The sequence below is a fragment of the Enhydra lutris genome, unplaced genomic scaffold, assembly GCF_002288905.1.
Source record: "Enhydra lutris kenyoni isolate GAN:26980312 unplaced genomic scaffold, ASM228890v2 scaffoldscaffold6, whole genome shotgun sequence".
NCBI classification, from domain to species: Eukaryota; Metazoa; Chordata; class Mammalia; order Carnivora; family Mustelidae; genus Enhydra; species Enhydra lutris.
This window is the reverse complement of record NW_019154090.1, coordinates 22,552,682-22,580,301: the sequence shown is the minus strand read 5'-3', so window position 1 is coordinate 22,580,301 and position 27,620 is coordinate 22,552,682. Positions and strand designations below refer to the sequence as shown.

General features: G+C 51.1%; 1 protein-coding gene across 2 annotated transcripts in view; it reads left to right on the top strand.

Annotated features, from left to right (window-relative positions):
- LOC111141413 (erythrocyte membrane protein band 4.1 like 1) overlaps positions 1 to 21,638 on the top strand; it is a 104,335-nt gene extending 82,697 nt beyond the window's left edge. For both annotated transcript variants that reach the window (XM_022493941.1, XM_022493940.1), the window contains 8 exons: positions 1,886 to 2,296; positions 4,133 to 4,237; positions 5,903 to 5,983; positions 11,481 to 11,567; positions 12,591 to 12,674; positions 14,710 to 14,790; positions 15,127 to 15,243; positions 20,646 to 21,638. In XM_022493941.1, the coding sequence (XP_022349649.1) occupies positions 1,886 to 2,296; positions 4,133 to 4,237; positions 5,903 to 5,983; positions 11,481 to 11,567; positions 12,591 to 12,674; positions 14,710 to 14,790; positions 15,127 to 15,243; positions 20,646 to 20,654 (975 nt within the window). In that variant the 3' untranslated portion in view covers positions 20,655 to 21,638. The remainder of the gene's footprint in view (positions 1 to 1,885; positions 2,297 to 4,132; positions 4,238 to 5,902; positions 5,984 to 11,480; positions 11,568 to 12,590; positions 12,675 to 14,709; positions 14,791 to 15,126; positions 15,244 to 20,645) is intronic.
- Positions 21,639 to 27,620: the final 5,982 nt, after the last annotated feature.

The following is a 27,620-nucleotide window of genomic DNA, read 5'->3' as shown; positions in this document are numbered from 1 at the left end:
AGCCCCCAGGGGACGTCGCTGGCCCCAAGGCCACCCATTCCTCAGTGATGCCGCTGGCTGCCAGCCACGTCAGGGAGGTCATGGCTACCACATCCGCCCAGGAAGGATGCACGGACCTTGAGCTTGTGTCCCCCGATTCGGGCTGCGAAACTGCGCTGGAGGAAACCACCGTGGGCACTGGCCACGTGAGCCCCCGCCCCTGCCGCTGCCCCCCCCCCCACTGTGGGGAGCGGACCGCATGCTCCGTAGCTCTGTAGAAGCATGTTTTGGGGGCCCTCGTCATCACTGCGATCGGAGGCTGCTTGTCCATTCCTATGAGTTCTCTTCCCGACACGGGCCTGAGGGTAGCCCGGGCGGAATGACGGGTTCATCTGCTTGGCCACTGTTAGCTTAGCCACAAAGGCCCTCGGCTTTTGGTGTGACCTGGTGCCCAGAGGGTCACACCCACCCCCCCACTGGAGAAAGTGGCATCACCGCCAGCCGACTACATACTTGCTTTGCCTTGCTGCCCCCACCTGCTGGGCTCCTACCTGTTTTGCTTGGCTTGTCCAACGATCTTCCTTCATCTTTTCCCTTCCCTGGTTCTCCCGCCTTGGGGAAGCTGACAGGCCAGAGGTTTCCATCCTTCAGTGCTGGCTCCCTCTTGGTCCCACTGCCAAGTTCCTTTCTGCCTGCTTAAGACTAACTATCTTCTCTAATCCAGAACAAATCCGGAGATGCAGTCAGGGAAGAGAAGCCCATCACCAGCTTAGCAGCCAACCCCCCTGGAAAAGGGGGGCACCTGAGATTCGCCAGCCCCTTGGGCCCTCAGGTCTCTGCAGCCCCCCCGGTGCCCTGATGAACCTGGTCCTCTCCGCCTGGCCAGGGTGCATCGCTGCCTTCGACTCCCACCTGCTCTGGCAATGCCGTCTGTGGCAGCTCAACTCTCGCTTGTCTGGAATGTGTCCTCACACCTCTCAACCTTCCAGAAACTGGCTAAAATGGAAGCTAAGTCTAGCAAGTGAATCTCTAAGTGCACTGAATCTCTAGAACCTGAAGCCAACTACTTAAAAAAAAAAATGTATATATACATGTATATATATTTGATGGGTGTTAGATTGGGCTTTAAAAAGACTGTTCTGGAACAGCCAAAAATGTTCATGTGGTGGTTAATCCCTGACAGGCCAGTTGAGAGGTATGTATGCGGGACGAGAGTTGCTGGTTCCCCTCCAGCGTTTCCTTGGCCTGCAGTTGTCAATTACACTGATGGGACTAGAACCTCCACCCCGCCCGCCGGCCCACCCGGACCTCAGGGCTGAACTGCTGTAGCACCCAGCTCCCAGGACTTAACCCATATTGTTCTTCCCTATAGCCAATACGCCCCCTCCCTCAGAGACTCAGTGGAATTGACAAACCATGTTGGCTTCCTCTTTGTTTCTCAAAGCTCTTGGCTCCAGCTTCCCTGCCTTCCCATCCCAGGTTTCCCTAAATCCCTGGGTCTCCCTCCTTGGTTTGTCTCTCGGTGCCCACCTGCACGGATGGGCCTGTGCCCAGGCTCCCATCCCTGCCTCGCACACGATGCCGCTTCTGAAAAGCTCCCAGATCCAGACCTTGGATGGGGCTTCCTGTCCAGAACCAACTGGCAGGAGGTTTGCTTTGTACTTGCTTTGGCCATCAGCGGGAGACCCTCGGAAAGGAGCATTCCCCACTCTTGAGAACTTTGTGGGTTTTTCAAGCTTGTTGTCATGTCAAGGACCCTTCCTGGGAGTGTTTTTCATTTCCTGACCTGCTCTTCTATTTGAGACATTGAAAGGCCCCACGATTTCTTCTGTCATTCACCATCTTGCTTTCTCTCTCTCTCCTCCCACCCCACACCTCTGTTCCTTTGCTTTTTATCTGGCCATAGAGAGCAGGGCTAAGGGAGGGCTCAGAGGAGAAGGTCAAACCACCTCGTCCCAGGGCCCCAGAGAGTGACACGGGAGACGAGGACCAGGACCAGGAGAGGGACGCGGTGTTCCTGAAGGACAACCACTTGGCTATTGAGCGCAAGTGCTCCAGCATCACAGTCAGCTCCACGTCGAGCCTGGAGGCTGAGGTTGACTTCACGGTCATTGGTGACTACCATGGCAGCGCCTTCGAAGACTTCTCCCGCAGCCTGCCTGAGCTTGACCGAGACAAAAGTGACTCGGAGACCGAGGGCCTGGTGTTCTCCAGGGATCTCAACAAGGGGGGCCTCGGCCAGGAAGACGAGTCTGGGGGCATCGAGGATAGCCCGGATCGAGGGGCCTGCGCCACCCCAGATATGCCCCAGTTTGAGGTACAGTGGAGCATCCTGGATACCTGGGCCCGGCGGGCACTGCATGTTCAGAGGGCCCCGGGGCCATCTGCGAGAAGACCGAGCCGCCAGCCTGAAGCTCTGTTTCGTGTTGCATGACTGCCCCTCGCAGAAAGCATGGTTCTGTGCTCGCATGTTTGCCATCTTGGTTCACCCCTAACATGCACTCCTTGGCATTTTAACCCTGTTAACCCTGTGACCCCATCGCTTGCCCGCTTGCCCGAGGTCAGGTGATGCTAGGCGGTCTGGTCTTACCCGCCTCCTCTCCCTGTGTTGCATGGCACCTGCAGAAGGCACGTGCTTATGGACTCACCTGCAGCCCGGTCTGAAAGTCAATGGTTCTTTCTGATTCTGACCCGGCTCCTCTCCCCGGGGCCTGGGCTTGCTGGGGGAAGGGGCAGCGGTCTAAACCCATCTGGCCCCGGGGTCTCAGGGGAGCAGCAGAAGCTCTAAGAGAAGAGGAAACGTCATCACTGAGGGGGACACCAGGATCGACAGTGTCTGGGCCCCTCTGCTTTGTGTCCTTCCTTCAGAGGATCTTTGTCCCATGATCCCTTTGCCCTCTCATCTCTTGCAGCCCCAACCTACCTCCCGCCACACCCTCCTCTCTCCGTTCCAGGCTTTGAACTACGAACTCATCGACTCTGGGCGTTCACTCCGTGCTGCGCCCTCTGGGAGAAATTTTCCTTCCCCTTCTCTGCCTTGCAAACTTGTCATGCTTCAGGACCAAGTTCGGCTCTCACATCTAGCAGATGCTTCCCTGACCACCCAGGGCAGAAGTGTGGCTCCGTCCACGGCCGCCTTGCTCTGCAATGTTTCTGCTCCCGGCATCCTCCTAGGTAGTCAGGCCGGCGGCTGCCAGGCCCACTCTCCCCCCAGTGGCAGCTCCTCTAAGCCTGCACGTGCCAGGCACTAATAGACGATTAACTGGATGAATGGCTTGATCTCACGGTTACAGTCATCTATAAGAATCCCTCTCACTACCCTCCCAACCAGATGGCAGGCTTTTTCTTGCATTCATTCAGCTCTCATACGCTCACGGTCCCATGAACTGACCTTGCTGGGGGAGTCTGAAGAAACTGATCATTTAACCAGAGACTTCTAGAGGAGAGGTTGAAAACCTCTGGCCCCAGGCCAGATCTGGCTAGCACAGGTGTTTTCTTTGACCCTCATTGAAAAATTAGGATGTGGAATATAAAATCCACAGGTGTTTTTTTGTTTATTGGTTTGTTTTTAATCATTAAAAAAATCAGATGATCTGAGTCATTCAGAAGCCATGGCTGCCATTGGCCAAACCTGAGTGGTGAGAACATGTGTCCTTCTGTTCACCCCAGTCCTCCATAAGCCCAATTCACCCCTTTACATCTCCTGCCTGGCCCCCCCAGACCCCCAGGTGTGTGACTCCCGCTTTCAAGAGCAGTTCAAAGGAAGCAGCTGGGATGAGGCAACATAATTGTTGAGGTCTGTCAGGATTCAGTGGCAAGTATCTAAGGACAGTTCTTAGTGGGGGGCCTGGCACAGAGCCTGTTAATTGAATAGTAGTTGTTCTTTTACTGGTAGCCTAAGAACCAGCTTCTAGCCACCAGGAGCGGATGTGCGCCAAGGTCATGAGTGGCCCGTCTGGGTGCTGCTGGTGGCCCCCAGCTCTCCCCTGGGGCTGGCTGTCTGGGATGGCTCGCTGTGCCTCTTTGCTCTGACCTGTGTGCCCTTCCTGAGACCTGGCCTGCTGCAGGGGTGGGAGAGACGCCACAGCGGCCTGTGAGCAGGGAGTCGGGCAGAGGCTTGGCTTATGGAACTTTCTCCCTCTTCTCCCTACAGCCTGTGAAAGCAGAAACCATGACTGTCAGCAGCCTGGCCATCAGAAAGAAGATTGAGCCCGAGGCTGTGCTGCAGACCAGAGTCAGCGCTATGGACGCTAGCCAGGTAACCGGGGCCTTCCACTGCACCTTGAGCGCAGGACATTTAGGGGTGGGGTCCTGACCCAGGCCAAGCCCCCGGGCTGACTCTTGCCACTCCATCTTCCCCAGCGCCTCCATGTTCACCTTGATGCTCTTCTGAGCTTTGCTGTCCTCTGTGAGCTCTGGGTTTGGCCGGTGGAATGAACTCCTGTCCTGGGCAGACCACACACACCTCTTACAGCCTCGACTTCCCATCTCTAAAATGGGAATGATAATGTCTCCCTGTCCTCCTGGGAGTGCTGTAAGGGCTAGCAGCAAGTGGACTAGACTGTGGCTCTCAGATTGCTTGAAGGAGTTGGAGAAGTTTCTTGAGGTATCCCAGGGGCTGCTCTGGGGGAGAGAGGGAGCAATCCCAATCCAGCTGTTGTCAGAATGACTCACATTGGATTATTATTATTATTATTATTTTACACGTGGGGTTTCCATGTCAGATTGGCAAAATGAACAAACTGAGAAAAAGATTTTAAAAAATCATTTGCCTTAGCAAGATGAAGCATACTTGGTACCCTGGACAGAGCGGTCCAAAAGAGACACAGGTGTCGAGGTTTCTCTTGCAGTGTTTTGATTTTAAACTTTGGACCTTGAGACTATAGGTGTGACAGATGCCCCCTGAGTTCCTCCTGGCCAGAGGAGCTGCAGTGCTGGGGGCAGAGATTTGTCTGAATCTCAAGAAATAAGTAAGGTGTAAACCAACACAATGTGTACAATTGTGTCGTTTCCAGAATGTTCTTCTCCCCCGTTTGTAACTTGCACAGTGGTCTCTGTGGCAGCTGGTGCAACAGCCAGGACGCTCGAGTTCTGACGAACTATGTGATCTCAAGCCGCATGCCTCCTCTGTGGCCTCTTTTGTTTTAGTGACCAGTGTTTTATTTTGTTTTCCTGTAGAAAAATACAGAGAAAACTTAAAAAGGCCCCAAAGTCAACAGCCCAGTAATCCATAGTGACATCAAAACAAAATGACAAAGTGTTCACAGTTATGAAATTCAAACAGAACAAACTGAAATTTTTCTTACGATTCTTCCCAGAAAAAAAGATGTATATGTATTCCAATGTATACACTGATGTCTCTAGAGTGTAGAATTTTACACAAAAGAGATCCTCTTTTACACCTGACCTTTTCTTAATGACTGTCTTTGGAGATCACTCCTCATTGCCCTCTGTGGGCCCACCTTAGACTCAGTCCCACTTAGGAGTGGGTCCTGACTTACCCTGCAGTCTCCCATCAATGGGCCTGCGGCTGTTTTGTCCTTGGCAGTTAAGGATGAATGTTTCAGTGAACTTCTTCGTTCACACTTCTTGGCAAAGTTTTCAGAGTTGATATCCAAAGGATGAACTCCCAGCTGTGGAATCACTAGGTCAAGGAACACAGGAATTGAGGTTTGCTTAGGGCTTGCAGAATTATCTGGGATTATTTGTCCTTTGCCAAATAAGATGATTCAAACAAACTGGGGGCATGTGAGGACCCCCCCGTAATTCAGGCTGTGTGCGGACAAGCCCGTCTCCCCGCCAGCGCTTGTTTGCTCACACAGCCCGTCCCTCTGTAGCTGGCAATGCCACCTGCCCAGGTAACAGATGCTCCAGGCCGAGGCGGTGTACCCTCTCTCTCTCTCATGACTCCTCTGGCCAGCAGGTTGATGGGACTGTCCCAGGGGGAAAGGAGTCCATAACAACCACTCCCTCCATCACCACAGAGACCATATCGACCACCATGGTAAGTAGGACCCAAGGGTCTTCCCTCTCTGACCAGCGTCCTTGCCCTCGGGCAGCCAGATAACAGCATCACATCACTGGCTGTCTGGGGTGGTCCTCCTCTGCCCTCCCCGCATGAGGCATAGGACACAGAGTCCACCTCTTCTTGTGAGGCACCATCGTTACCACAGGACACCCAGTCAGATCTCAGTTTTCCAAACTGAATGACGTGGGAGGTGGGATCCCTGAGTCTCAGTTATCTGGACTGTCTCAGCCACAGCAGGGGTAGAGGGAGGGAGGGCGGTACCATTCGATTATGTGATCATGGGCAAGGCGTGAGGACTGAGATTGAAAGTCCCTGACAGAACCTGGCGGCTGAGCAGTTTCTCATGTCTCGGGCCACTTCCTTGCCTTGGTCAGTAGATGGCGTGCAGGGAGCTTAAAACTGGAAAATCAAGATTTGGGGACCATCTCCTCAGGCTCTGGTTCTGATACCGATGTGCTGCCTGACCTGTGAAGGAGGGTCTTTGGCCTCAGATGTCTTCATCTGTAAAATGGGAGTAATCCCCATTCTGCCTGTTTCATAGGCTCTTTTTTTTTTTTTTTTTAAGATTTTATTTATTTATTTGAGAGAGAGAGAGATCACACCAGCACAAGCAGGGGGCCGGGCAGCAGAGGGCAAGGGAGCAGGGAACCCAACATGGGGCTCCATCCCAGGACTCTGGGATCATGACCTGAGCCAAAGGCAGAGGTTTAACCAACTGAACCACCCAGGAGCCCCTGGTTCACAGGTTCTTAAGAGAGTCCAGTAATGTCACATCCTTTAATGATGACATAGACCAGATAGCTTTAGGCACAGGCTGTGTCGCCAGGCAAGCTGCCAAGAAGTGTGTGTGGGTGATCTCACTGAGTCCTTACAAAAACTGGAGGGGATTCTCTTTTTTCTGCAACCTTTACAGATGAAGAATCCGAAATGCAGGGAGGTAAAGTGACTTCCTAAGGTCACACACCCAGTACGTAGTAGAGGCAGGTCCAACCCAGAAGCCTCACTGTGCCCCTCAACCTCTCTGCACCCTCATCCCGACCACTGTGAACACTGGCCGCTGGGGCCAGGGCCGGGGCCGGGGCCGGATCTATCTTGAGTCGGTGTAAAGTTGTTTTCAAATGCTTTCTCTTGCCAAACCCCCGATAGACACCTAGGAAGGGAATGGCGTTTAGACTTACCCAACAGGTAGGTTTTGAGCAAACAAAGACAAATAACTCTGAACTGGTTATCAGCTCGCACCCTCTTTCCTGGTCACTCTGTCCCACCTCTCCCTCAGTCCTTCTCCACGTGGCATCAGGACACTTCTAGGGCTAAATTTAAGTTCATACTACCGTGAGTAGGCAGTTACATCGCTCATTTACCCACGTGCCCACCCACCCACCCATCCATCCATTCATTTCTTCCAAAAACATTTCTTAGTCTCTGTTACCTGCCTGATTCGGAACACAGAGTTGAAGGAAATCTACTGCCTGCGAGAAGACATTTGTTCAAGTAGTGATCACAGGCACGTGTCATTGTTTAGGTCCTGGGCACACAGTGGTGGACAAGGCCCAGCTCTCCCACGTCCTGGCGGGATGACCTTTGGGCAAGTTACCTGAACCTCTCCAAGCCTCAGTTTCCACTTCTGTAAAATGGGGTAACGGGGAGCAGTAATAGCACATCCCTCAAAGGGTTGACCCAAGGAGGGACCAAGGTAATCTGTGCAAAGGCGTGCCTGGCACGTAGGAAGTAGTCTGTAAATGTGAGCCGCTGTACTTTTTCCCTGCCTTCATGGAACAGGGTGACAATGCTTTCTGGGGGGCACAGGGAGGAAGGGTATGGGGTGACACCCATGCCAGGAGGACTGAGAAGGCTTCACCTCGGCAGGGACAGCTGAGCCATCCTTTGAGGATAAATGACGGCATGCCCACAGCAGAAGGCGTTCTAGGCAGTGGGGACAGCAGGTGCAAAGGCAGGGATAGGAATGAACGGCGCATTTGGGGAAAGGCAGGTGGTCAGTGAAGCAAGATGTCAGGTGTGTGGAAGAGGAGCGGGGTGGGGGAGAAGAGGCTGGAAAGGCAGTCTGGGCCAGGGCCTGAAGGGCCCAAATGTCACATAGGAAGTTCATGCTTTATCTACTGTGACAGTGGGGGGCAGTAGGGCATCCCTTCAACTTCTGAAACGGGCGTGATGTTATCAAATGTGTGTTTCTGTGTTTTAGAAAGATTACTCTGGCAACTGTGTGGGACGTCATGAGAGAAAATGTCCCTCCTGTCCTCCCTCCCTCCTTCCTTCCCTCAGTAAATACTTGTTGAATGCTGTGTGATGTGCTGTGAGCCCAGCACTGAGGGAGACAGAAAGTGCCCTGAGCACGCACGCCGTTGGGAGAGATGGAAAGAGAAGGCAGGGAACTGGTTTAGGGGCTGCGGCAGAGCTGGTGTGCAAGGAGGTAGATGCTGAGAAGGTGGGCAGGGTTGAGGGATAACCAGGGGGAGGAACGTGCAGGATTTGGTCATTGACAGAATGTTCAGGTGACAGAAGACCCAATGGGGTCCTCTGTCTTAGGGCTGGTGACCTAACCCTGACCTAGCCATTTCTGAAGCACAGTCCTGGGAACCTTTAGAAAAGCAAATCTCTGCACACACACACCCCCAAACCTATCAAATCAGAAACTCTGGAGCAGGGCCCAGAAATCTGTGACACCCCTCAAGTCGGAGAAGCTCTGATACAGAGAGTCCTGGAGGGGGTTGCTCGTTAGTGGGGAGGCAGTGAATTCCATGGTGGATCTCTCATGAGCCTAAGGTGCCTATGGGACATTTCCAGGGGGAAATACTGAGGAAACAATTGGTTTTAAAGGTCTGGGTTTCGAGAAAGATCTGGGCTCTAGATAGAGGGATAAGGACAGGGGCCTTGTGAGAAAGTCTTGACTGGCTGAGGCGGCCCCGAGAGAGGGTAGCCAGGAGGAGAGCCCTCAGCTGGAGGGAGGAAGGGTCCAGAGCAGAGATGGTGGCATTGCCGTGGCCAGGGAGAGAAGCCACACCTCCTGGAGACAGGAGAGAGGACTGGCCGGAGATAAAGGAGAGGCGGGCAGTACAGATGGTGCCTTGTTTCAAACGACCTGTGTCCCCTTTAGTGGCCTCCCTTTTCAGTGTGAAGGTGGAGGTGAGGCTTTGTCTGGGGCAGAGGGAGCCATGGGAGATGAAGAGGCTTAAGGGGAGAATTGCCTGGAGCAACAGTAGGACTCAGAGGGGCTAGTGACTCTCCGAGGCTGGCAGCAAGGAAGCACTGGGCCCAGAAGGCTGCCGCCACCCTTTTTCTGAATCAAAGCACAGTTGACACACAGTGTGACGTTGGTTTCAGGTGTATGACATCGCGATTTGACAGCTCTGTGTATGCTGTGCTCACCGCATGTGTAGCTGCCATCTGTCCCCACACAATCCTGTTACAGTACCACTGACTGTGTTCCCTGTGCCGTACCCTCATGCCCGGGACCCGTTCATCCCAGAACCGGAAGCCTGCACCTCTCGCTCCCCTTCACCCCTGACTGCCCATCCCTCCCCCCCGCCCCTCTGGCAACTCCTAGTTCTCTGTATTTATGATCTGTTTATGCTTTTCTCATTGGTCTGTTTGGTTTGTGCGATTCCACGTAGAAGTGAAATCAGACGACATTTGTCTTTGTCTGACTTATCTCACTTAGCATCATACCCTCAAGGTCCATCCGTGCTGTTGCAAATTGTCAGATCTCATTCTTGTTTATGGCTGAATAAGAACATTGTATTTCACATCCTCTTTATCCATTTTCTCCCGGTGGACACTTGGGCTGCTCCCGTATCTTGGCTATTGTAAATAATGCTGCAAAAAACATAGGGGTGCGTATGTCTTTTCAATTAATGTTTTTGTTTTCTTTGGGTAAGTACCCAATACTGGAGTTCCTGGATCCTATGGTATTTCTAGTTTTAATTTTTTTTCCAAGGAACCTCCATACTGTGTTCCAGAGTGGCCACAGCAGTTTGCACTCCTGTGTGCAGGGCACGAGGGCTCCCTTCTCTCCGCATCCTCGCCAGCACCTGTTTTTTGTCTGTTTGAGACGTGCCATTCTGACAGGTGTAACGGGATAGCTCATTGCAGTCTTGATTTGCATTTACCTGATGATGAGTGATGCGGAGCATCCTTCTATGTCTGTGGGCAAGCCTGCCCGCTTTTTGGCCTACCGCCAGGCCACATTCTGGGACTCCATCTGAGAAAGTTGCTCACTGGTGGAATGCCAGGTAAAAGCCAAGGTCACTGCCTTGGTCGGAGGCAGGCTCCGGGTCAGGTGGGGAGTGGTAGGAGGGTGAAGGCAGAGAGAGGGCTGCCATCCTTACCTGTCCCTTGGCAGGCAGAGGTTGTACAGACCAGGACCAGGGCTCAGCTAGAACAGACATAGCTCTGAGCCCCTGGACAGAATGGGGTGAGCCCAAGATGGTGCAAAAGGTGGGAGGTAGAGGCTGGCGACCAGGCCCCCTGACAAACGTGGGGCACGAGTCTCTAGTGGTTAGAATCCACCATAGGACCAGGAGAGCTGCCGCAGGGTGAGCATTCTGAGGGCAGAGAAGTGTTGCACGTTGGGCTTGGAGTCTGACAAACGTGGGGGGGACATGAATAAGCCACTTGATGTTCTCTGGCCTTCTAGCTTCTCAACTCTGAAGCAGGAATATTAAAACAAGTTCCTGTGGTTGTTCTGAGGATTAAATGAGATAGCGCATCCTTAGCATAATACCGAGCGCATGGCAAGGACACAGAAGTAGGTATTATTACGTTGTTGGTAGCTAGCCTGTGTTCTTGTGTTTATCCTAAGGTTGGGATTTGCCAAGCCCTTTCTCCTCTGTTAACATCATAATGTCTCTGAGGGAGTTGGACAGGGTGTCTTTTTACAAAAAATGTTTAAGGCTTAATATTTTTAGGGCAGTTTATTTTTTTAGAGCAGTTTCACAGCAGAACTGAGAAGAAGGGACCCCGTATGCTCCATAAATGGGGATATGTACAGAGATATATATAGAGAGAGATTTCCCACGTGCTCCTTACCCCTGCACACGCACAGCTTCCCCCATAATCGTTACCATCAGCAAACCGACATTGCAGGAGTCCCGTTTTATAGGTAAATCCATGAGGCCCATGGAACAGAGGTGGCTGTGCCCAGCTCATGGGGCTAGATCATGGCAGGGCCAGGACGAGAGCCTGAACGTCTCCCCTCCTTTGGTAGTGCTTCCTGAGAGCAATGCCATGTCTCGTTTGCCCTTGTCCCTGACCCCAGGCACCGTACATGTTGAACGAGTGAGTGCATGAGCCAGTGAGAGAGTAAGTATGCGAGCAGGTGTGTGTGTGCGCATGTTGAGTGCGTGACAGTGTCACTCCTCAACCTCGTGGCCGTGAGAGCAACACAGCTGTGCGCTCTGGCCATCCTGGGGGCCCACTCACGCGAGATCCGGCCATCTGAGCACTATTGTTTCCCCAGGAGAACAGTCTCAAGTCCGGGAAGGGGGCAGCTGCCATGATCCCAGGCCCACAGACGGTGGCCACGGATATCCGTTCTCTTTCTCCGGTAAGTGGGTAGGGCCAGCTCAGGCTAGGGGACTCTGTGCTGAGAATGCAGTCTGTAGGTGGCCCGAGTGAGCGCAGCGTAGAGCCCAGTGGGCTGCCCTTTGAAGCACAATGCCAGGAACGTGGATCGCTCTCAGATGCCTGTAGGGCTCCCTTGTGCCCACCAGAGTCTCATCCATCGCCTCCACCCCCAGCATACACACACCAGAGGGCTTTGCAGCTTAGGGTGATGCATACCCCCTCCTTGGTGATGCCTGTGATGGGATAGCTCATTTGCATCTGCTGTCCTTACTGCCCAGGAGGAAAGATGGACTAGGAGTCCAGAGGCTTGCACTCTGGACGTGGCTCTTTCAATGGCTCCCGTGAGCGTGAGGCTGTCACTGTGAAGTCTCTTGCATCTCCTGCATTCTCCAAGCCTGTCCTTTTCCTTGTCTAGCCCCGGAGGCCACGTGTTCCCAGCTGTTACAGGGTGGGGTTTGGGAGGGCTCTGTTTCTACTCTGGATCCCCCATTCATTCTTCTGAACTGCCAGGATTCTTTCCCCCCCCCCACCAAAGATTTATTTATGTATTTATTTATTTGACAGAGAGAGATAGCAAGAGAGGGAACACAAGCAGGGGGAGTGGGAGAGGGAGAAGCAGGCTTCCAGCTGGAGCAGGGAGCCCAATGCGGGGTCCGATCCCAGGACCCTGGGATCATGACCTGAGCTGAAGGCAGATGCTTAACAACTGAGCCACCCAGGTGCCCCAGCTACCAGGATTCTTAAAATCTGGGGTCTTGTTAGAATTCTGGGCCTCGGGAATCTCAGGTTCTAGGAGTCTGAGAGTCAGTGGTTTGAGAATGTCATGGATCAAGCATTCTGAAGATTCCAGTGTTCCTGAATTCTTAGAATCAGTGATTTGAAGCATCTTGGACTTCCAAACTTCACCCTTCTGGGGCCCCCTTGGTTTACTTTCCCCACCCCCACCCTGCAGAGCCCAGTGTCCTTACCTGACCCCGGGGGTGGGGGTGGTTATATTCCGCAGATCATCGGGAAAGATGTCCTCACCAGCACCTACGGCGCCACCGCGGAAACCCTCTCCACCTCCACCACCACCCATGTTACCAAAGTGAGTAGCAGCAGGGCACCGTCGGCCCCCACCCTGGCTGTTGGGCTGGGCAAGGTCATGGCCATCGCTGTGCCTTGTATCATGGACAGAGAAGACCGGCGGTGGTCTAGCTTCTGGAGTGCTATGCACTTTGTTCTGTTCTTTGGGTCATCCCAGGCACGGGCCCCGCCCCTCATCATCATCGGCAGCCAGGCTGGCAGGGGGGGTGGGGACAAGACCCCCTTCCCGGAAGCAATTCGGAGCCATGGCTTTTGCGCCTTATAGACCTTACGTGCTGGCAGGATTTAGAAAGGGTGATGTAAGGAAGCCTCAGAGAGTGAGGAGGGCTCTTCTGGAGAAAGTGGGATTTGTGTGGGGTCTTAGGAAGCCGGGTAGGACTCGTGAGGGATGAGAGGACAGATGCAGATGTCCTAAGCAACGCAGGAGATGGGAGCAGAGACTGCATTTGTTTATTTGTTGATATTTGTTAGTGAACGTCAAGCTGCTGCCCGCCTCTGTGCGAGGGGCACAGGTGGCGGCTGGAAGTGCTGCATGTTTGTGGGGACGGCAGCAGGGGGTCTCTGTCAGGGAGAAGTAGCGTGGAGGGGGCGGAGCTGCGGGAAATTGGGGTGGACTGGAGGCAGGGGAAGCCACATAGAGACAAACGTGACAAAGCCCAGGACAGATGAGACTAGGAAGGGTTTAAGAGCCATTGGAACACTGTCAAGATTTTTTAACTGGGGAGTGACCCAGCACAAAGAGGTTTAAGAAGAGGAGATTAGGTCCATCAATGTGCACAGGTAGATGGGGGAGCGAAGAGAGAGGGGCATGGAGTGACTAGGGATGGGGGCCCTGGACTGGTGGGGGAAGGAAGAGGCAGGGCTACGGGAGGGGATCTCTCCCTGTACATCAGCTGTGATGCAGCCAATGAGCGCAGAAGGCTGAAGGCAAGTGGTTCCGTGCCCCGGTGGCCAGGAGGGAGGTAGGAGGGGGCTTGGGCCAGAGAAGAAGGCCTGGAGGAGAGGGGCCGGGAAGGCAGGTTGAGGGGGAGGTTCTGCCGAGCCATCTGAGGGAGAAGTCCGCTAGGTACCACCGGCCCTTCTGCACACACCAACTGTCCCAGCCCTGCCCCATCCCGTGTGTGCAGGCCTCAGCACCTTTGCACGTTCCCAGGAAGCTCCCCCCACAACACCCCCCGCCCACCCACCAAAAGCATTTGTGAGCAATGTTGACTTCACTGAAAGTTTTATGGGAGGGTTTTCCATCACACACCCCGCGGCATACAGCTCAGAAAACTGTTCTGCCCCAAGTTGCTCCCCTCCCTACTCCCTGCAAACCAGGAGTCCCCTTCTTTCTGCCTGTTCCTGGCTCCTGCTGGGATTTCCCTCAGCTATCACCCTCCTTGATATGCCAAGCAGTTAGTTCCTTCCCCATCTTCTACTTCTAAACTTGTGCCCAAACCCTGCCCTCTTGGAAAACAGTGGATGTTATAAGCATCACCAACGTGGTTTTCTCTTGTAGTGTTGTTTGAAGTCATTTAAGGTAGAACCGTGTCACCATTCACATTTCATTCATGTGTTCATTCAACAACTCTGCATTTAGCACCTGCCCTGGTCAGATTGGACAGGGGGGAGGGACGGAGGGGATACGGAAATGAGCAAAATGCAGCCCCTGCCCTCGAGAGCTCCAGCCTAGCGAGCCAGGCCGGGTCACGCACACAAGGTCAGCACGAGGCAGAGAGCCCCAGAAGTGGCGCAAGAGAGACAGACTTGGTGGTCGGGGAGTACCAAGGCAGGAGGAGGGCAGGGTTACCAACCTGGATGAGGGAAACATGACTTGAGCTGGGCTCAGAAGACCTAGAGGGGGCAGTTTGGTAGTTGGGGGAGTGGTAGCCGCGGGCAAGACGTGCCATCTAAAGTCCCCAAAACCAGAAGAGGGAGCCAGGAGAGAAGGTGACTGCTGGTTCCAGCCTCGTCCTTGAGGGGTGCTTTGGATGGGTGCCCTGTCACACCCCGGCAGGACCCAGAGCTGACCTTACTGCCCTTTCACTCTACAGACTGTGAAAGGGGGATTTTCTGAGACGAGGATCGAGAAGCGGATCATCATCACTGGGGATGAAGACGTTGATCAAGACCAGGTATGGGGGTAGGGAATGCTGATCCTGGGGGCAGTCCCCAGGCCCTCCCATACTGGGTCACCCATGGACAGCTGCCCTTGTGGGCAGAGGATCAAGTGCATTTCATGCTGATCCTTATTCAGACAAGGAGCCCCAAATGAGCCCCAAAAGAAGGGGCAAAGAATGGGAGCCCGAAGAAGCCAGAGACCCCAAAGCTCTGGGCTCTCCCTTTAAGTCTTTGACCAGTGCCTCTCCTGGGCCGCAGTTTCCACAACTCTACAGGAAGGAGCTTGTCGGTCTCCAGGGTCCCTCTTGTATTTGATATCCATTCCTCACTTTGTTGCTCCTGTCTACCAGGCCCTGGCTTTGGCCATCAAGGAGGCCAAGCTGCAGCACCCTGACATGTTGGTAACCAAAGCTGTCGTATATAGAGAAACAGACCCGTCCCCAGAGGAGAGGGACAGGAAGCCACAGGTAAGACCTCTGAGGCTCAGCAGCCGGTGGAGGGAGGCAGTGAGATCTTCCGAGGGTTGTTTCTATCAGGTGGCTTGGTCCCAAGCACAGCTTTAAGTCCCCACGTTCCTGGTTTGTGGCTCAAAGGAGAGACGTAGCTTCCTCAAATATAACAAGTCAGAGTGGGGAATGGGGGTGGGGAAGACTGGTTCCTTGGCTTCTTGGGGGTTTCAGGCCCAAGTATATCTGGACATGATAAGGCCAGGGAGTGAGGGTGGATAGCCCGTCCTGAGGCGGGACAGCTGGAGACAAGCATAGCCTTACTGGCCATTACCTAAAAACCTGAAGCCAGAAAAAGGCCCCTCAGGCCAAGGGCCACCTTCCTGTCCCTGAATCTCTGCCTCCATCCCAGGTCACTGGATGTTGCTAAGGGGAAAATATGATGACCAGAGTCCTTGATCCCATCTGTGTTGCCAGATCGCAAACCCTTGACTTCTCAGGCTACCTTGGGCCAGAAACTTACTTTTCTGTTTCCTTACTGATGGACCATGCCTTGCTGAACAAGAGGAAGGAGATGGTGCTATAGCAGATGGGGCTTTCATTAGCCTAAATTGGGGGAGGGGTTCTTCTGGTCCCTCTGGAAATTGACTGAATTTTATCAGGCATAGAAAATGAAATCTCACAGACATTGAGTTGAGTGGGAGAATTCTATTTAAGTTCAAAAGTAGGCCAAACTAATCAGTGATGATAAAAGTCAGAATACTGCTTAGTTCTGGGATGTGATATTGACAGGAAGAGTCACAGAGAAACCTTTGGGGGTGCTGGAAATGTCAGCATCTTGAATGGGGTAGGTCACATGGGTGTAGACATATATAAAAATGTGTCGGGCTATATACTTGGATTTGTGCTACAGTGAAAAAAGAACTCGTCTCAAAGACACCTACAAGCAGCAGATCTCCTTTGGCCCTCTTCCCTGATGAATAAGACTGTGTTTTCTAGAAAGATACAAGAATGTGGATCACCACTCCCTTCTTGTCAGAAGAAAATGCACTGAAACATTTCCTTCCACCTTGAAGGGCTGCCAAGCCCTGGTCTAGACTGTGCTGTCCAACAGAACTTTCTGCAGTGATGGACAGGTTTTCTTCATACTGTGCAAGACACATGGCTGTCGAGCAATTGCAGTTGGCTAATCTGAAATCAGACATGCTTTAAGGGTAAAATGCATGCAGGGTTTTGAAGACTTAATATGAGAAAAGGCCTGCAATATGTCTCAATAGTGTTTCTATTCATTACATCCTCAAATGATCATGTTTGGATGTATTGGGTTAGGTAAAATACATTATTGAAGTTTATTCCCCCTGTTTCTTTTACTGTTTTTATGGTAATTTGAAATTTAGAATTTTAATTTGGAAATGAAAAGTTTCTTTCTAGAAGGGTTAAGGAAATTGGAAATATCTAGAAAATTTAGCGAGTTCTATCTAAAGGAATTTCAATTCCATACGTGGCTCTCACTTCTATTTCTGCTGGACAGCACTGCTTCTACAGAAGTAGAAGCTGGTCATGGGCAGAGCCTCCTCCCAGCCTTCCTCAGACTTTCGTGCAAATTGTCCCTCCTCTCCCCTCCATCGTCCAGTTTTTCCTGCCCGTTGTCCCCCAGATCTCCGAGTGGTAGTGCACTGGCTGCATCACCGGGGGAATACGGGTACTGGAGAACTAAGATCATAAAGTCTGATTTAGAAGGGCTGAACCAGACCTGGGAATCTGTATTTATACGTTGGTCCTTAGGAAGTCCATGGGCAGCTGCTGGTGCAAAGAATTCTGTGCTGCGAATCTGGGGACCTGGCTCTAGTCCCAGCCATTCCCTCCTGGGCAAGCAGTTTCCTCACTTGCAAAAAAAAAAAAAAAAAGAGAGAGAGAAAGAAGGGGCAAGCCCTTTCCAGGCATGGCCTTCTGGCTGCCAATTTGCTTTCGTAGGGTACCTGTCACGTGTTTCTCCTATTTTTTCCTTTCCCTGTCTTTTTGCTCCCCATCTTTCTTGGGGCATTTCCAGCCAGTCCCCCAGGCTCCTGCCTCCCTATTTTCCCTGGCCGCTCAGGGCTCTTGTCTCTGCTGCCGTATCCTAGCCATCCCTGCCCCCGCCACACACACACCCAGCAACAAACACCATGCAGCCTTTTACATCTGCCCACTTGGGCGGTCTCATTCGCCCCTCTGTTCTTCCTTTGATGGCATCATCCACATACCACCACTCTCTGTCTCTCCTCTCTCTCCACCCTCCTCCTTCCCTCTCTCCTTCTACCTCTCTCTCCATCTTTTTCCTCACTCTCCCTTCCTCTGGCCTCTCTGTCTCTCCTTCTCTCTCTCCCTCTGTCTCTCCTCTCCTTCTCCCTCTCAGATCCTTCTGTAAAGTTCACCTTGTTCGTGTCACCCTGGAAAGACAAGTTTCTCCCTTGCCTTTTCTCTCCATATGCTTTACACTACTTAGGAAACACCTTTGACCCCTAATATCAGCAGACTCTCTCATTCTGAGGAGGGGTCTTCTCTGAATTTGAAGACTCTTTTTTAAAGTGCTTGAAACATGTCAGTTTGATGGATGGATATATCTTGGTAGCCCACGGAAAGATCTGGAATCCTGCAAACCTGATTCAGTCTCAGCCCTGCCTGCCATTAGCCATGTGACTTCGAGCAGATTGTTTAATCTCTGCACTTTTTTTATCGGCTAATGGTCAGCAACCATAATCACCATGACAACAATTGCTGAAATGTGTGGAGTGTCTATACTTTTCCAGGCACGAGGACACGCACTTGACCAAAGTATTGTTATCTGCTCGTTCTCATAAATGAAGAAACTGAGCCCCTGAGATGTTAGGTGACTTGCTTGGAGCCATGGGTCTTGATGAGGGAGTCAAAGCTCATCTGTGAGACTCCAGAGCCACCCTGTGGTCTTAACCTCCTTATCCCACAGGGTTGGTGAGATCCTACATGCACAGCAGTTAACAACGGCGCCTGGCACATAGTAAGTGCTCAGTAAAAGCTAAGGGTGATTCTGATTATTATTGACTCAAATTAAGCTGTCAAAACACTGCACATTCAGACTCTGATATAATAAACTAAGAAGAATAAATTATAGTATGACATCATTTAGATGTCCTTGGCATTTCTGAAGTGTCTAAAGTCTTTTGAAGACATCCCACGTCATGTTTACACTGAGCTATAAGACTTCAAGTGCAGCCTGCCACTGTGGGAAAAAAAATTCCTCAGGAAGTTAGCAGAATTGAGTACAAAGAACACACCCTTTGGAGCCCGAAACTCCCTGCTAACAGTGTGCCCAGAGGAACCTCCCTGGGCCTCAGTTTCCTCATCTACAAAATGAAGTTCACCTAGGAATTGGAGCTGCGATAATAATTAGCATCTGTGAGTGTCTTAGTTCGGGCTGACAGCACACCATAGACTGGGTGGCTTAAACAACACATGTTCATTTCTCCCAAGTATGGGGGCCTGGGAAGTCCAAGATCAAGGTGCAGGTGGCTGTCTTCTCTATATGTCCTCATGTGGCAGAGCAGAGCAGAGAGAGAATCTCTCTTGTGTATCTTTTTATAAGGGCATTAATCCTATATATGAGGGTTCCATCCTCATAACCTAAGTACCTCCCAAAGACACCCACCCCCCAAATCCCTCACATTGAGAATTAAGGCTTCAACATAGGAATTTTGGTCAGGGGGTGGGGGACACAAATATTCAGTCCACAGCAGCGACACACAAGGACGGCGCCTCACATACAGAAGATCCTTAGCGCTGTGAACCCGCATCCTTATCCCCCGAGGTTTCGCCATGTTCAGGGATGGACGAGAGCCCTGGGTAAGTCAGACTGTAAGCTTCCACTGCCAGCCTGGTGCACAAGCCCTGGCTCCTTGCAGGTGTCCATCTTGCTGGTTTTTAGCTTCTCTTTCCTCCCTGAATCCTCCAGAAACATCTGTTCAGAGTGCACTTGACTCTTGGCCTTCCTCCCAGAAGTTCCTCCTCTTTGAAGTTCTTGCTCTGAGTGTGGGAAGCACACCCATCTGACACAGGGTCTTTTTACTCCCGGCAGCTCTTGGGCCAGATGTGTGGTTTCTCTTCCATCTTCTCCCACTGGCCCACATCCCTCAGATAGGACCTGTCTCCACAACACTGCAACACCCAGCTTCCTTACCTCCAAGATCTGGATGACATGGGAGGAAAAAACTGACCTGTTTCAAAGCAGGAATCTTGGGTTCTAGTCTCATTTCTGTCACCAACTCACTGGGACATTGAACCTTCTGGGTCTCCATTTTCCCATCTGTCAACTAAACTGAGAAGGATTTTGTGTCTATGACTCCCTTCACACTGGACCCTATGTGAGTGGGAAAGGGCAGAAAGGATTACCCCCCCACACACCGTTAAGTGGTTCTGGGGAGCTGCTATGCACCATGCACAGTGATGAGCATTAGAAAGACAAAGATAGGGGCGCCTGGGTGGTTCAGTGGGTTAAAGCCTCTGCCTTCGGCTCAGGTCCTGGTCCCAGGGTCCTGGGATCAAGGCCGGCATCTGGCTCTCTTCTCAGCAGGGAGCCTGCTTCCTCCTCTCTCTCTGCCTGCCTCTCTGCCTACTTGTGATCTCCATCTGTCGAATAAATAAATACAATCTTTTAAAAAAATTATTTAAAAGAAAGAAATAAAGAAAGACAAAGATAAGTAAAAGGCAGCCATTGCCCTCAAGGAGAGCCAAACGGTGTATGGCTAAGTTAACAATAGCAGTAGTAATAATAGGAACGGTCAGGTACTTATTTAGTGGTTCCTGTTTGCTAACCTTTGTTTCGAATCCTCCCCGTAAATGCGTGAGGAAGCACCCATTTTTCAGAGGAGCACAGGAGGCCTAAAGAAGTTAAGAAACTCACCCAAGATGGCAGAGCTTATTCCCCATGGAATGGGATTTGAACTCAGGCCGTCTGATTGGAGACCCCATGCACTTGACCACAAAATTTTGGAGTCAATCTTGATTTGGAATCCAAGCTCCAATTTCTTTATGGAAATGCTGCTCCCTGGGGTTTAATCCCAGGACACACAGGCCCATGGAGATCAGAGAGGAAAAACAAATAACTTCTGCAATCACAACTAAACAATTCTTAGACCAGGAGGAGGTAGGAAGAAAAGGTGAGCCGCATGTGATCTGAGCCTCTTAGTGTTTAAGGAAACTTGGACAGATTTCCAGACAGATGTGGGTTCAGGTCTTGGCTGTGTGGCCTTGGACAAGTCACTTGATCTTCCTGAGCCATAATAAAGGGCATACAGGAAAGGGAGCTAAAACCACCTCTTGCCGTGTATTTAAAGATGAATGAGAAAAAGTTACTAATTTTTCTTGTCCTCTTCCTTCGTGTCCCCTTCCCTCCGTGCCTCCGAATCTAGGAATCCTGACCTCTGTGAAGAGATGCTGGCGCTTCTGGTCCAACGCAAGCCAGAGAACCGTTAAGAAGGGGCCTTCATTCTGGATTCTCCGACTCAACACCGCAGTCCCAGCTGTGACGTACTGTCACCGAAGAGGAACTGGGAAAGGAAAAGCATATATATATAGATATATATAGATATAGATATATATACAGGAAACACCGCGTGCTTGCACTGCTGCTGGGGCTGGCCGCACCTTCGGCCAACAGCAACAACCAACATCTGAACACCTACATTTCCTTTGCAGACAAATTGAAGAACTGGTGGGATTTTTCAGGAAAACAAAAAGTATATATATATATATAAAATGACGGTAATCTCTCACTCCCCCTTTCGAAGCCCTGCGGAACGACAAAAGCAAGCAAGACCACGATGATCATAGGAGTCCAAAACGACCCTGGTTCTGCACGTTACCTTGCGTGGACGAACGAGCATTCCATTTGTCCTGAAGCGTGTGCTGCCCACTGCAATGCAAAGGAAACACTTTTGCAGCAAAGCAAGAGAACTCTCAGCAGCGAGACAGGCGCCATCAACCGTTTGCCAAGAAAGAAACAAAATCCCCCCACTCGGAAAGGAGGAACACTGGATTATTATTTTTGGGGTCTTGACACTGGGCTGCAAAATCCACCTTCCTTTCTTCCGCCTCCCCTCCCCCTTGACTCACGTGTCTTGTTGTCATTTCTGTCTCGGCTCCCTCCTCCCCCTCCCCCCACCCTCTGTATCCCGGTCCTGCCGATGACTCTGGTTTGAAACAAGAAAAAGAAGAGAAAGCAAGCGCAGAAAACCCAGCCACAGGAAGGAAAGTAGACATTGTGTGTTCATGGGTTGTCATGATGAAGGTGCAGCTTGTAGGAGATGTGTATGGGTGTGCTTTTAAGTTATGTATATGACATATAACAGGAAACAAATATTAAAATAAACAGTGCTGGTAAGTATGAAGCTAACATTTTAAAATTATAATTATCTGACTGTGATTGATGTATTCCAAGGTTCTTAGATCGCACTGAACCGGCCCAGCCAAGGAGACCTGGACTCTGGCTGCGGGCTGTTCGCTGGAGGAGCTGACGGTTCAGCGTAGTAATACAGTGTGTGGTATTTGTAATTGGTTGATTGGTGGGGAGGGGTGGGGTCCCCAGATGGAGGGGCAGGGATTTGGCAAGGAGGAAGAAACCCAGATGTAGTTCAAGATGCCTTCCCCGCTTTGGGCAGTAGCCACCAGGGCCTGATGTGTGCTCAGCTGTGGGGTCCAGGGTCAGGATTCCACGACAGGGGTTCCTGGCTCAGCCCCCATAGCCCCCTAGGGGGTTTGCTTTGGTTTTCAGTCTTCTCTTTTTTCAGCCACATGTCTTTTCCCTGACCACATTGTGACAGCTGACTCCCCGTGCAAAGAGATGGGACACCCTTGGCCACTGCAGAGAATGGTGGCTTTACCTGGCTGTCCCGAGAGCCTGGCTCGCTCTGGTCCTCTCCCCTCCCACATTCATTCTCTTCCTCCTGGGCCAAAGCACCCATGGCAGAGACCCTGAACAAGGGCAGGCCCCGATAGGACAAAACTTCATTTCCAAAGGCTTTGCCTACCACCCCCCTCCCCCCCCCACCCCGTTCCATCCCCACCCTGAATAAGCCGCTGAAGAAATGTGTTGCTCAGAGGCTCCTTCTATGTGTGAGACTGGCTTTGGAAACCTCCCCTTCGGCCAGCATCTGAGCTCTGAGCTTGTACCCTGAGTCCCCAGAACTGCCTTCAGACCACAGAAGCCCTTGGAGAATACCGCAACCAAAGCTCGGGCTTTCCCAGGCTTGCTTGCCAGGAGCTGCTCCCCGGAGCTCAGTGAGTCCCCTTTGGAGGGAATATATCCCTACTGCACTTTAATTTCTCAGTCCCATCTTACCTGCCCTGCCCCATCTCTACAGCGGCCACTGAAGTCATTCAACAAATACTTGTGCCAGGCACTAGGCTTGGACTGTAGGAGAGAATGTGGGAGAGGGGAGGGACCTGGAAGCCCTCCGAGCCAGCCTTACAACTTCACTCACGGCTTGCCCCTCTGAGAGCATTTCCACATTCTCTCCAATTACTGGCCATTGCCCGGGGATACCCCCCCCGGCTTACTTATCAGTTACCCCAGTGACATAAATGCTTAGTTTGCTAAGCTGGTGCTGATCTGAGAACAAGAAACCAGAACAGTGTTGGCTAAATGGGACAAAATGGGACAGAGAGCAGGCAAAGAGAGCCCTGCCCCTGGGGCTCAGAGGGCAGATTCAGCCATCTCCCCCGCCCCCAACCCCCTGGAGCAAGACCAGTGGCTCTCTCCAACCCCCCCTCTTCCCCGAGTGCGACATCTCACTTCCCATGCACCAGGTTCTTTTTACTACCTTGGTGGAAAAGCCACAAAACCTCCTTCCCACGCGTCTCAACCTGAAAGCTCCTATTTTCTTTCTGGGCCAAGAGCTGGAATGGCTCCACCCCTCCCCGGGCCACCCGGAATGTGGCTCATGCACCCCTGTCTTTGCAGGAACCAGGTGTCCCGAGCACACTGGTCACACCTCAGAGGGAGAGTATTCTGGATCCTGCACCTGTTTACAGCCCCTGAATGTGTGGCTTCAGAGCAGGGATGAAGGGACCAGGCTTAGCTTGTGAGCTGGCCAGGGTTTGTGGAGCTCTCCATCCCACGGATGCTGTGACCTTCCTTCCGTGGAGAGGCAGGTAGTGCCACCAGGGAGGAGGGGAGCTGCAAAGCTGAAATCTAGGGCACTGTTTCCTCCCATCCTCCTCTTCATAGAGAATATAGATGTTTGTCTTGTCTGTCTTCAACCTACTTTTCTTTTTTCCTTTTTGCATTTCTCATCCTTTTTGTGCTTCCTCTCCACCCAGAAGACCATGTAGCATGATGGAAAATGTCCTGGAGGGTATCCTGGCTCAGCCCCTAACTCACCATGTGACATTGGACTAGTCCCACCCCCCCCACCCCCTTTGGGGCCTCAGTTTCCCCATTTGCAAAATGAGTAGGATAAACCAGATTCTCTCCAGGGTCTTTTCCCAGTCTGCTGTCCTACAGATCTTCATTTTTCTCTTGTTTTGCTTTCTTGGGATCTTTTCCATTGGAGGGGACAGGAAGTGCCAGGACCTGTTTCAGTTTGTGAATCCTGCAAGCACATTCCAAGACTGGCCTGCGATTGCATGAGCAACATCACTCTAAATAATTTTTTTTTTTCAAAAGCACCTTCCAACCAACTGCGATGCTGTCCTGTTCCTTTTTACTCACACCCCTCCCTCCCCTCTTGTCCCCATGCTCCCCCACCTCAGTGCTCTGTGCTGTATGCGTGTGCTCTCTGTTCTTGTATACTCAATAAAAGTGAAATAAATGTGTTTGATGCTGAACCACAAACTGCCTTGGCATCTCTCTCTCTCTCTCTCTCTCTCCCAGCCCTTAGCTACCAGTATGGGTTGGCCTTGTGGGGAGGGCTCAAACAGGTGTGGAAGAAATCCCAACCTTGAACACTTTCATGCAACACTTATTTGCAGCTTCCAGTATGGTCTGACTTGGGTTAGGCTCTGCAGGCACAACCGCAAATAAGACAAATTTCCTGCCCTCCGGGAACACTCAGACTTGTGGAGTGCTGGAAACATAATACAACAGGCAAGCAGTTCTGGAGTGATCGGCACCAGGAAGGAAATGCACAGAGGCAGGAGATGGCTGCTGAGGGAGACCACTTAAATAAGGTGGCCAGTTATGGCCTCCCTGAGGAGGAGCTAAATGAAGAGAAAGATCCGGTAAGGTGAGGGATTTGGGCAAGATATTCTAGGCAGGGGCCCCTGGGTGACTCGGTCAGCTCAGGTCATGATTCTAGGGTCCTGGGATCAAACCCCGCATTGGGATCAAACCCTCTCCCGCTGCTTGTGCTCTCTCTCTCTCTCTCTGTGTCAAATGGATGAATAAAATCTTAAAAAAAAAAAAAAAAAGAGTGGGGTGGCTCAGTGGGTTAAGCCTCCGCCTTCAGCTCAGGTCATGATCTCAAGATCCTGGGATCGAACCCTGCATCAGCTCTCTGCTCAGTGGGGAGCCTGCTCCCCCCCCCCCCGCCTGTCTGCCTACTTGTGATCTCTCTCTCTCTCTCTCTCTCTCTGTCAAATAAATAAATAAAATCTTAAAAAAAAAAAGACTATTCTAGGCAGAAGGAACAGTAAGTCTGTGGGCCCCAGGACATAGAGGTGCTTGATGCATGGAGGAACAGCATGATCCCTCCTCTTTCTGAAAGAAGAGCACTTACATTGGGGGTCTCTTCCTACAACCCTCTCCATGGGAACCTAGTGGTTAATGTATACAGTGACCCCCAGCTTCAACCTTTGCCCACCTCCACATACATTGCCATGTCCTTCTACATGCCACTTGTCCCATTATTGACTTATTTAAATGGACTCTGTAAATTATATATATATGTGTGTGTGTATACATGTATATGTACATATATATGAAACAATATTACTTCCATAAATCAAAAACTAGTGTCACTTGCCAAGAAAGGAGGTCTTCATAAAACTAAATGCAAAAATATAAAATTAAAAACCCATAATCCATGTAAAACTTACTCCTTGGGCTACCTGAATTACATGTACCACACTTTCCTTTTTATTCTAAGTGGCTCACCCCGGGCCAACTTCTCTATTGCCCCAAATCTCACAAGCAAGAACCACTATAAATAATTGGATGCATTTTCTTCCACTCTTTTTCCAGGTATGTATATCTCTTCAGAGCTTAAATTACCTGGGACATACCATTTTAAATACTATTTTAAACTTAAATTCTGAGCATTTCCTAGTAATTTTGAATACTAAATACTATTTTGTTTCTTTCCAAAGGTAATTCACTCAATGACACAAAATGCTGTGCAGTGAAAACAATTCTTCAACGCTCTCTGGAATCCCGTCCATTGTCAGAGGTAGTTGCTTTCAGGAGCTTTGGGAATCCTTCCCTAAATTTGTTTCTTGTACATTTCCTTTAGCTCTCTGCCACCCATAGGGTTCTGGAATAGGACACAGTTTGCAAATATTGGGTCCACACACACCCTGAATCTGTATCTTTATCTCCCAGAAATTCAGGGTCAGCCTCTGTGTTGCTTGGGAATACACTGGGGTTGATTTATCTAGATCAGTGGTTCCCAAACAGAGGGGAAGGAGGTGATTTTGCCCTCCCCCAGGGAACATTTAGCCATGTCTGAAGACATTTTTGGTTGTTACACCTGAGGGGTGCTATTGGCATTAAGTGGGTAGAGGCCAGGGATGCTGCTAAACATCCCATAATCACGGGACAGATCCCACAACAAATCTGATCTGATTTGTCAGTAGTATCAGAGTTGAAAACCTGATCTGGACGGACGTGTGACCCATAAGGTGGCATTCCAGGGCCACCATCTGTAGCTTTCAAGCCCTAATTCAGGGCTGGAGTCTCTGAGAAGATGGTGAGCCCAGCTGGAACAGGGAGCTCTGAGATCATAAACTTAGCTCAGCACCCACACTGGGAATAAGGAGGGTCAGGGAAGGAGCTGAGCTTCTTCAGACAGGAAATGGAACCGACATGACAGGCGGAGTTTGACAGGCGTGACTGTGACTGATGGAGGCCATTTCTGGTTAATCCTGCAGCAGCTTATTGTGATTAACCGTGACTGCAGGGCCCAGTATAGTCTGCAACCCACTAAGAGATGAGGTTTGACTGAGAAAGATTGGTGTGTCCAGCTGTCACTGAGGAAGTGTGACAGACAAACTAAGAAGCAGAGGCACAGGGACAGGAACAGTCAGACCGTGGTTTGCATCCTAGCTCTGCCACTCTCCAGCTGTGTAACCTCTCTGAGCCTTGGTTTTCTCTTCTGTAAGCTGGGAATACTGATATCTACTTACTAGGGTTACGTTAAGGCTTAGAAGTCATATATGAATGGCCTGCCCTATGGATATTGGACTTACCTAGCCAGTCCCCACAATCATACAAGCCAATTCTTTGTAAAAAATCTCTTAATATAGGGGCGCCTGGGTGGCTCAGTGGGTTAAAGCCTCTGCCTTCCGCTCAGGTTATGATCTCAGGGTCCTTGGATCGAGTCCCGCATCAGGCTCTCTGCTCGGCGGGGAGCCTGCTTCCCTCTCTCTCCGCCTACTTGTGATCTCTCTCTCTGCCTGCCTCTCTGCCTGCTTGTGATCTCTGTCTGTCAAATAAATAAATAAAATCTTTAAAAAAAAATCTCTTAATATATATCTTCTATTGATTCTGCTTCTTTGGTTGAACCCTGACTGATACAACCACCCAGCACAGAGCAAAGCCCTCAAACAGAAATCATTTATTAATACAGTCATTAATTAAATACACACACCCAGCTGAACCCTGGTGTCTGGCTTCGGGCTAGGTTCCTGGGAAACAACAGAGAACCAGACAAGAAATTCCCTCCCTCCAGGCATGTTTGTAGCCTGCACCACCTGAGGACACTGGTGATTATGGCGGGAGGGACCCATGTAGTGGCTATTGCTGCTGGGACGACTTCTCCGCCCTGCGGGCTGGGTTTCTGACAATCTCCTTTAGGACTGAGTGTGGTTGGACAGCGACTGGGTGATAATGGGCCAGTGGTGATACTCAGGTCGTAACTGACTGACAGGGACCATTACTGAGCTTCTGATGTGGCTACTAGAAAGCCATGATCATGAACCCAGCTTCAGCGACCATAACTGATTGTGACCAAAGGACTAGGGCTGGTGGGTGTGTTTCTGGAGCAGGATATACATAGTTTGGTGAAGGTTGTTATCCACGGTTCAGGAGACGTGTAACCCAAAGTAGCAAAAGGCAACATTTAATGGGGCGGAACCTGCAGGCGCGGACCGTTCCTCCCCAGACCAGGAGCTCTGCCGGACCGCTTTCCCCATCGCTCCCGTCCCAAGCCAAACCGTGAGAACTTCCGGTG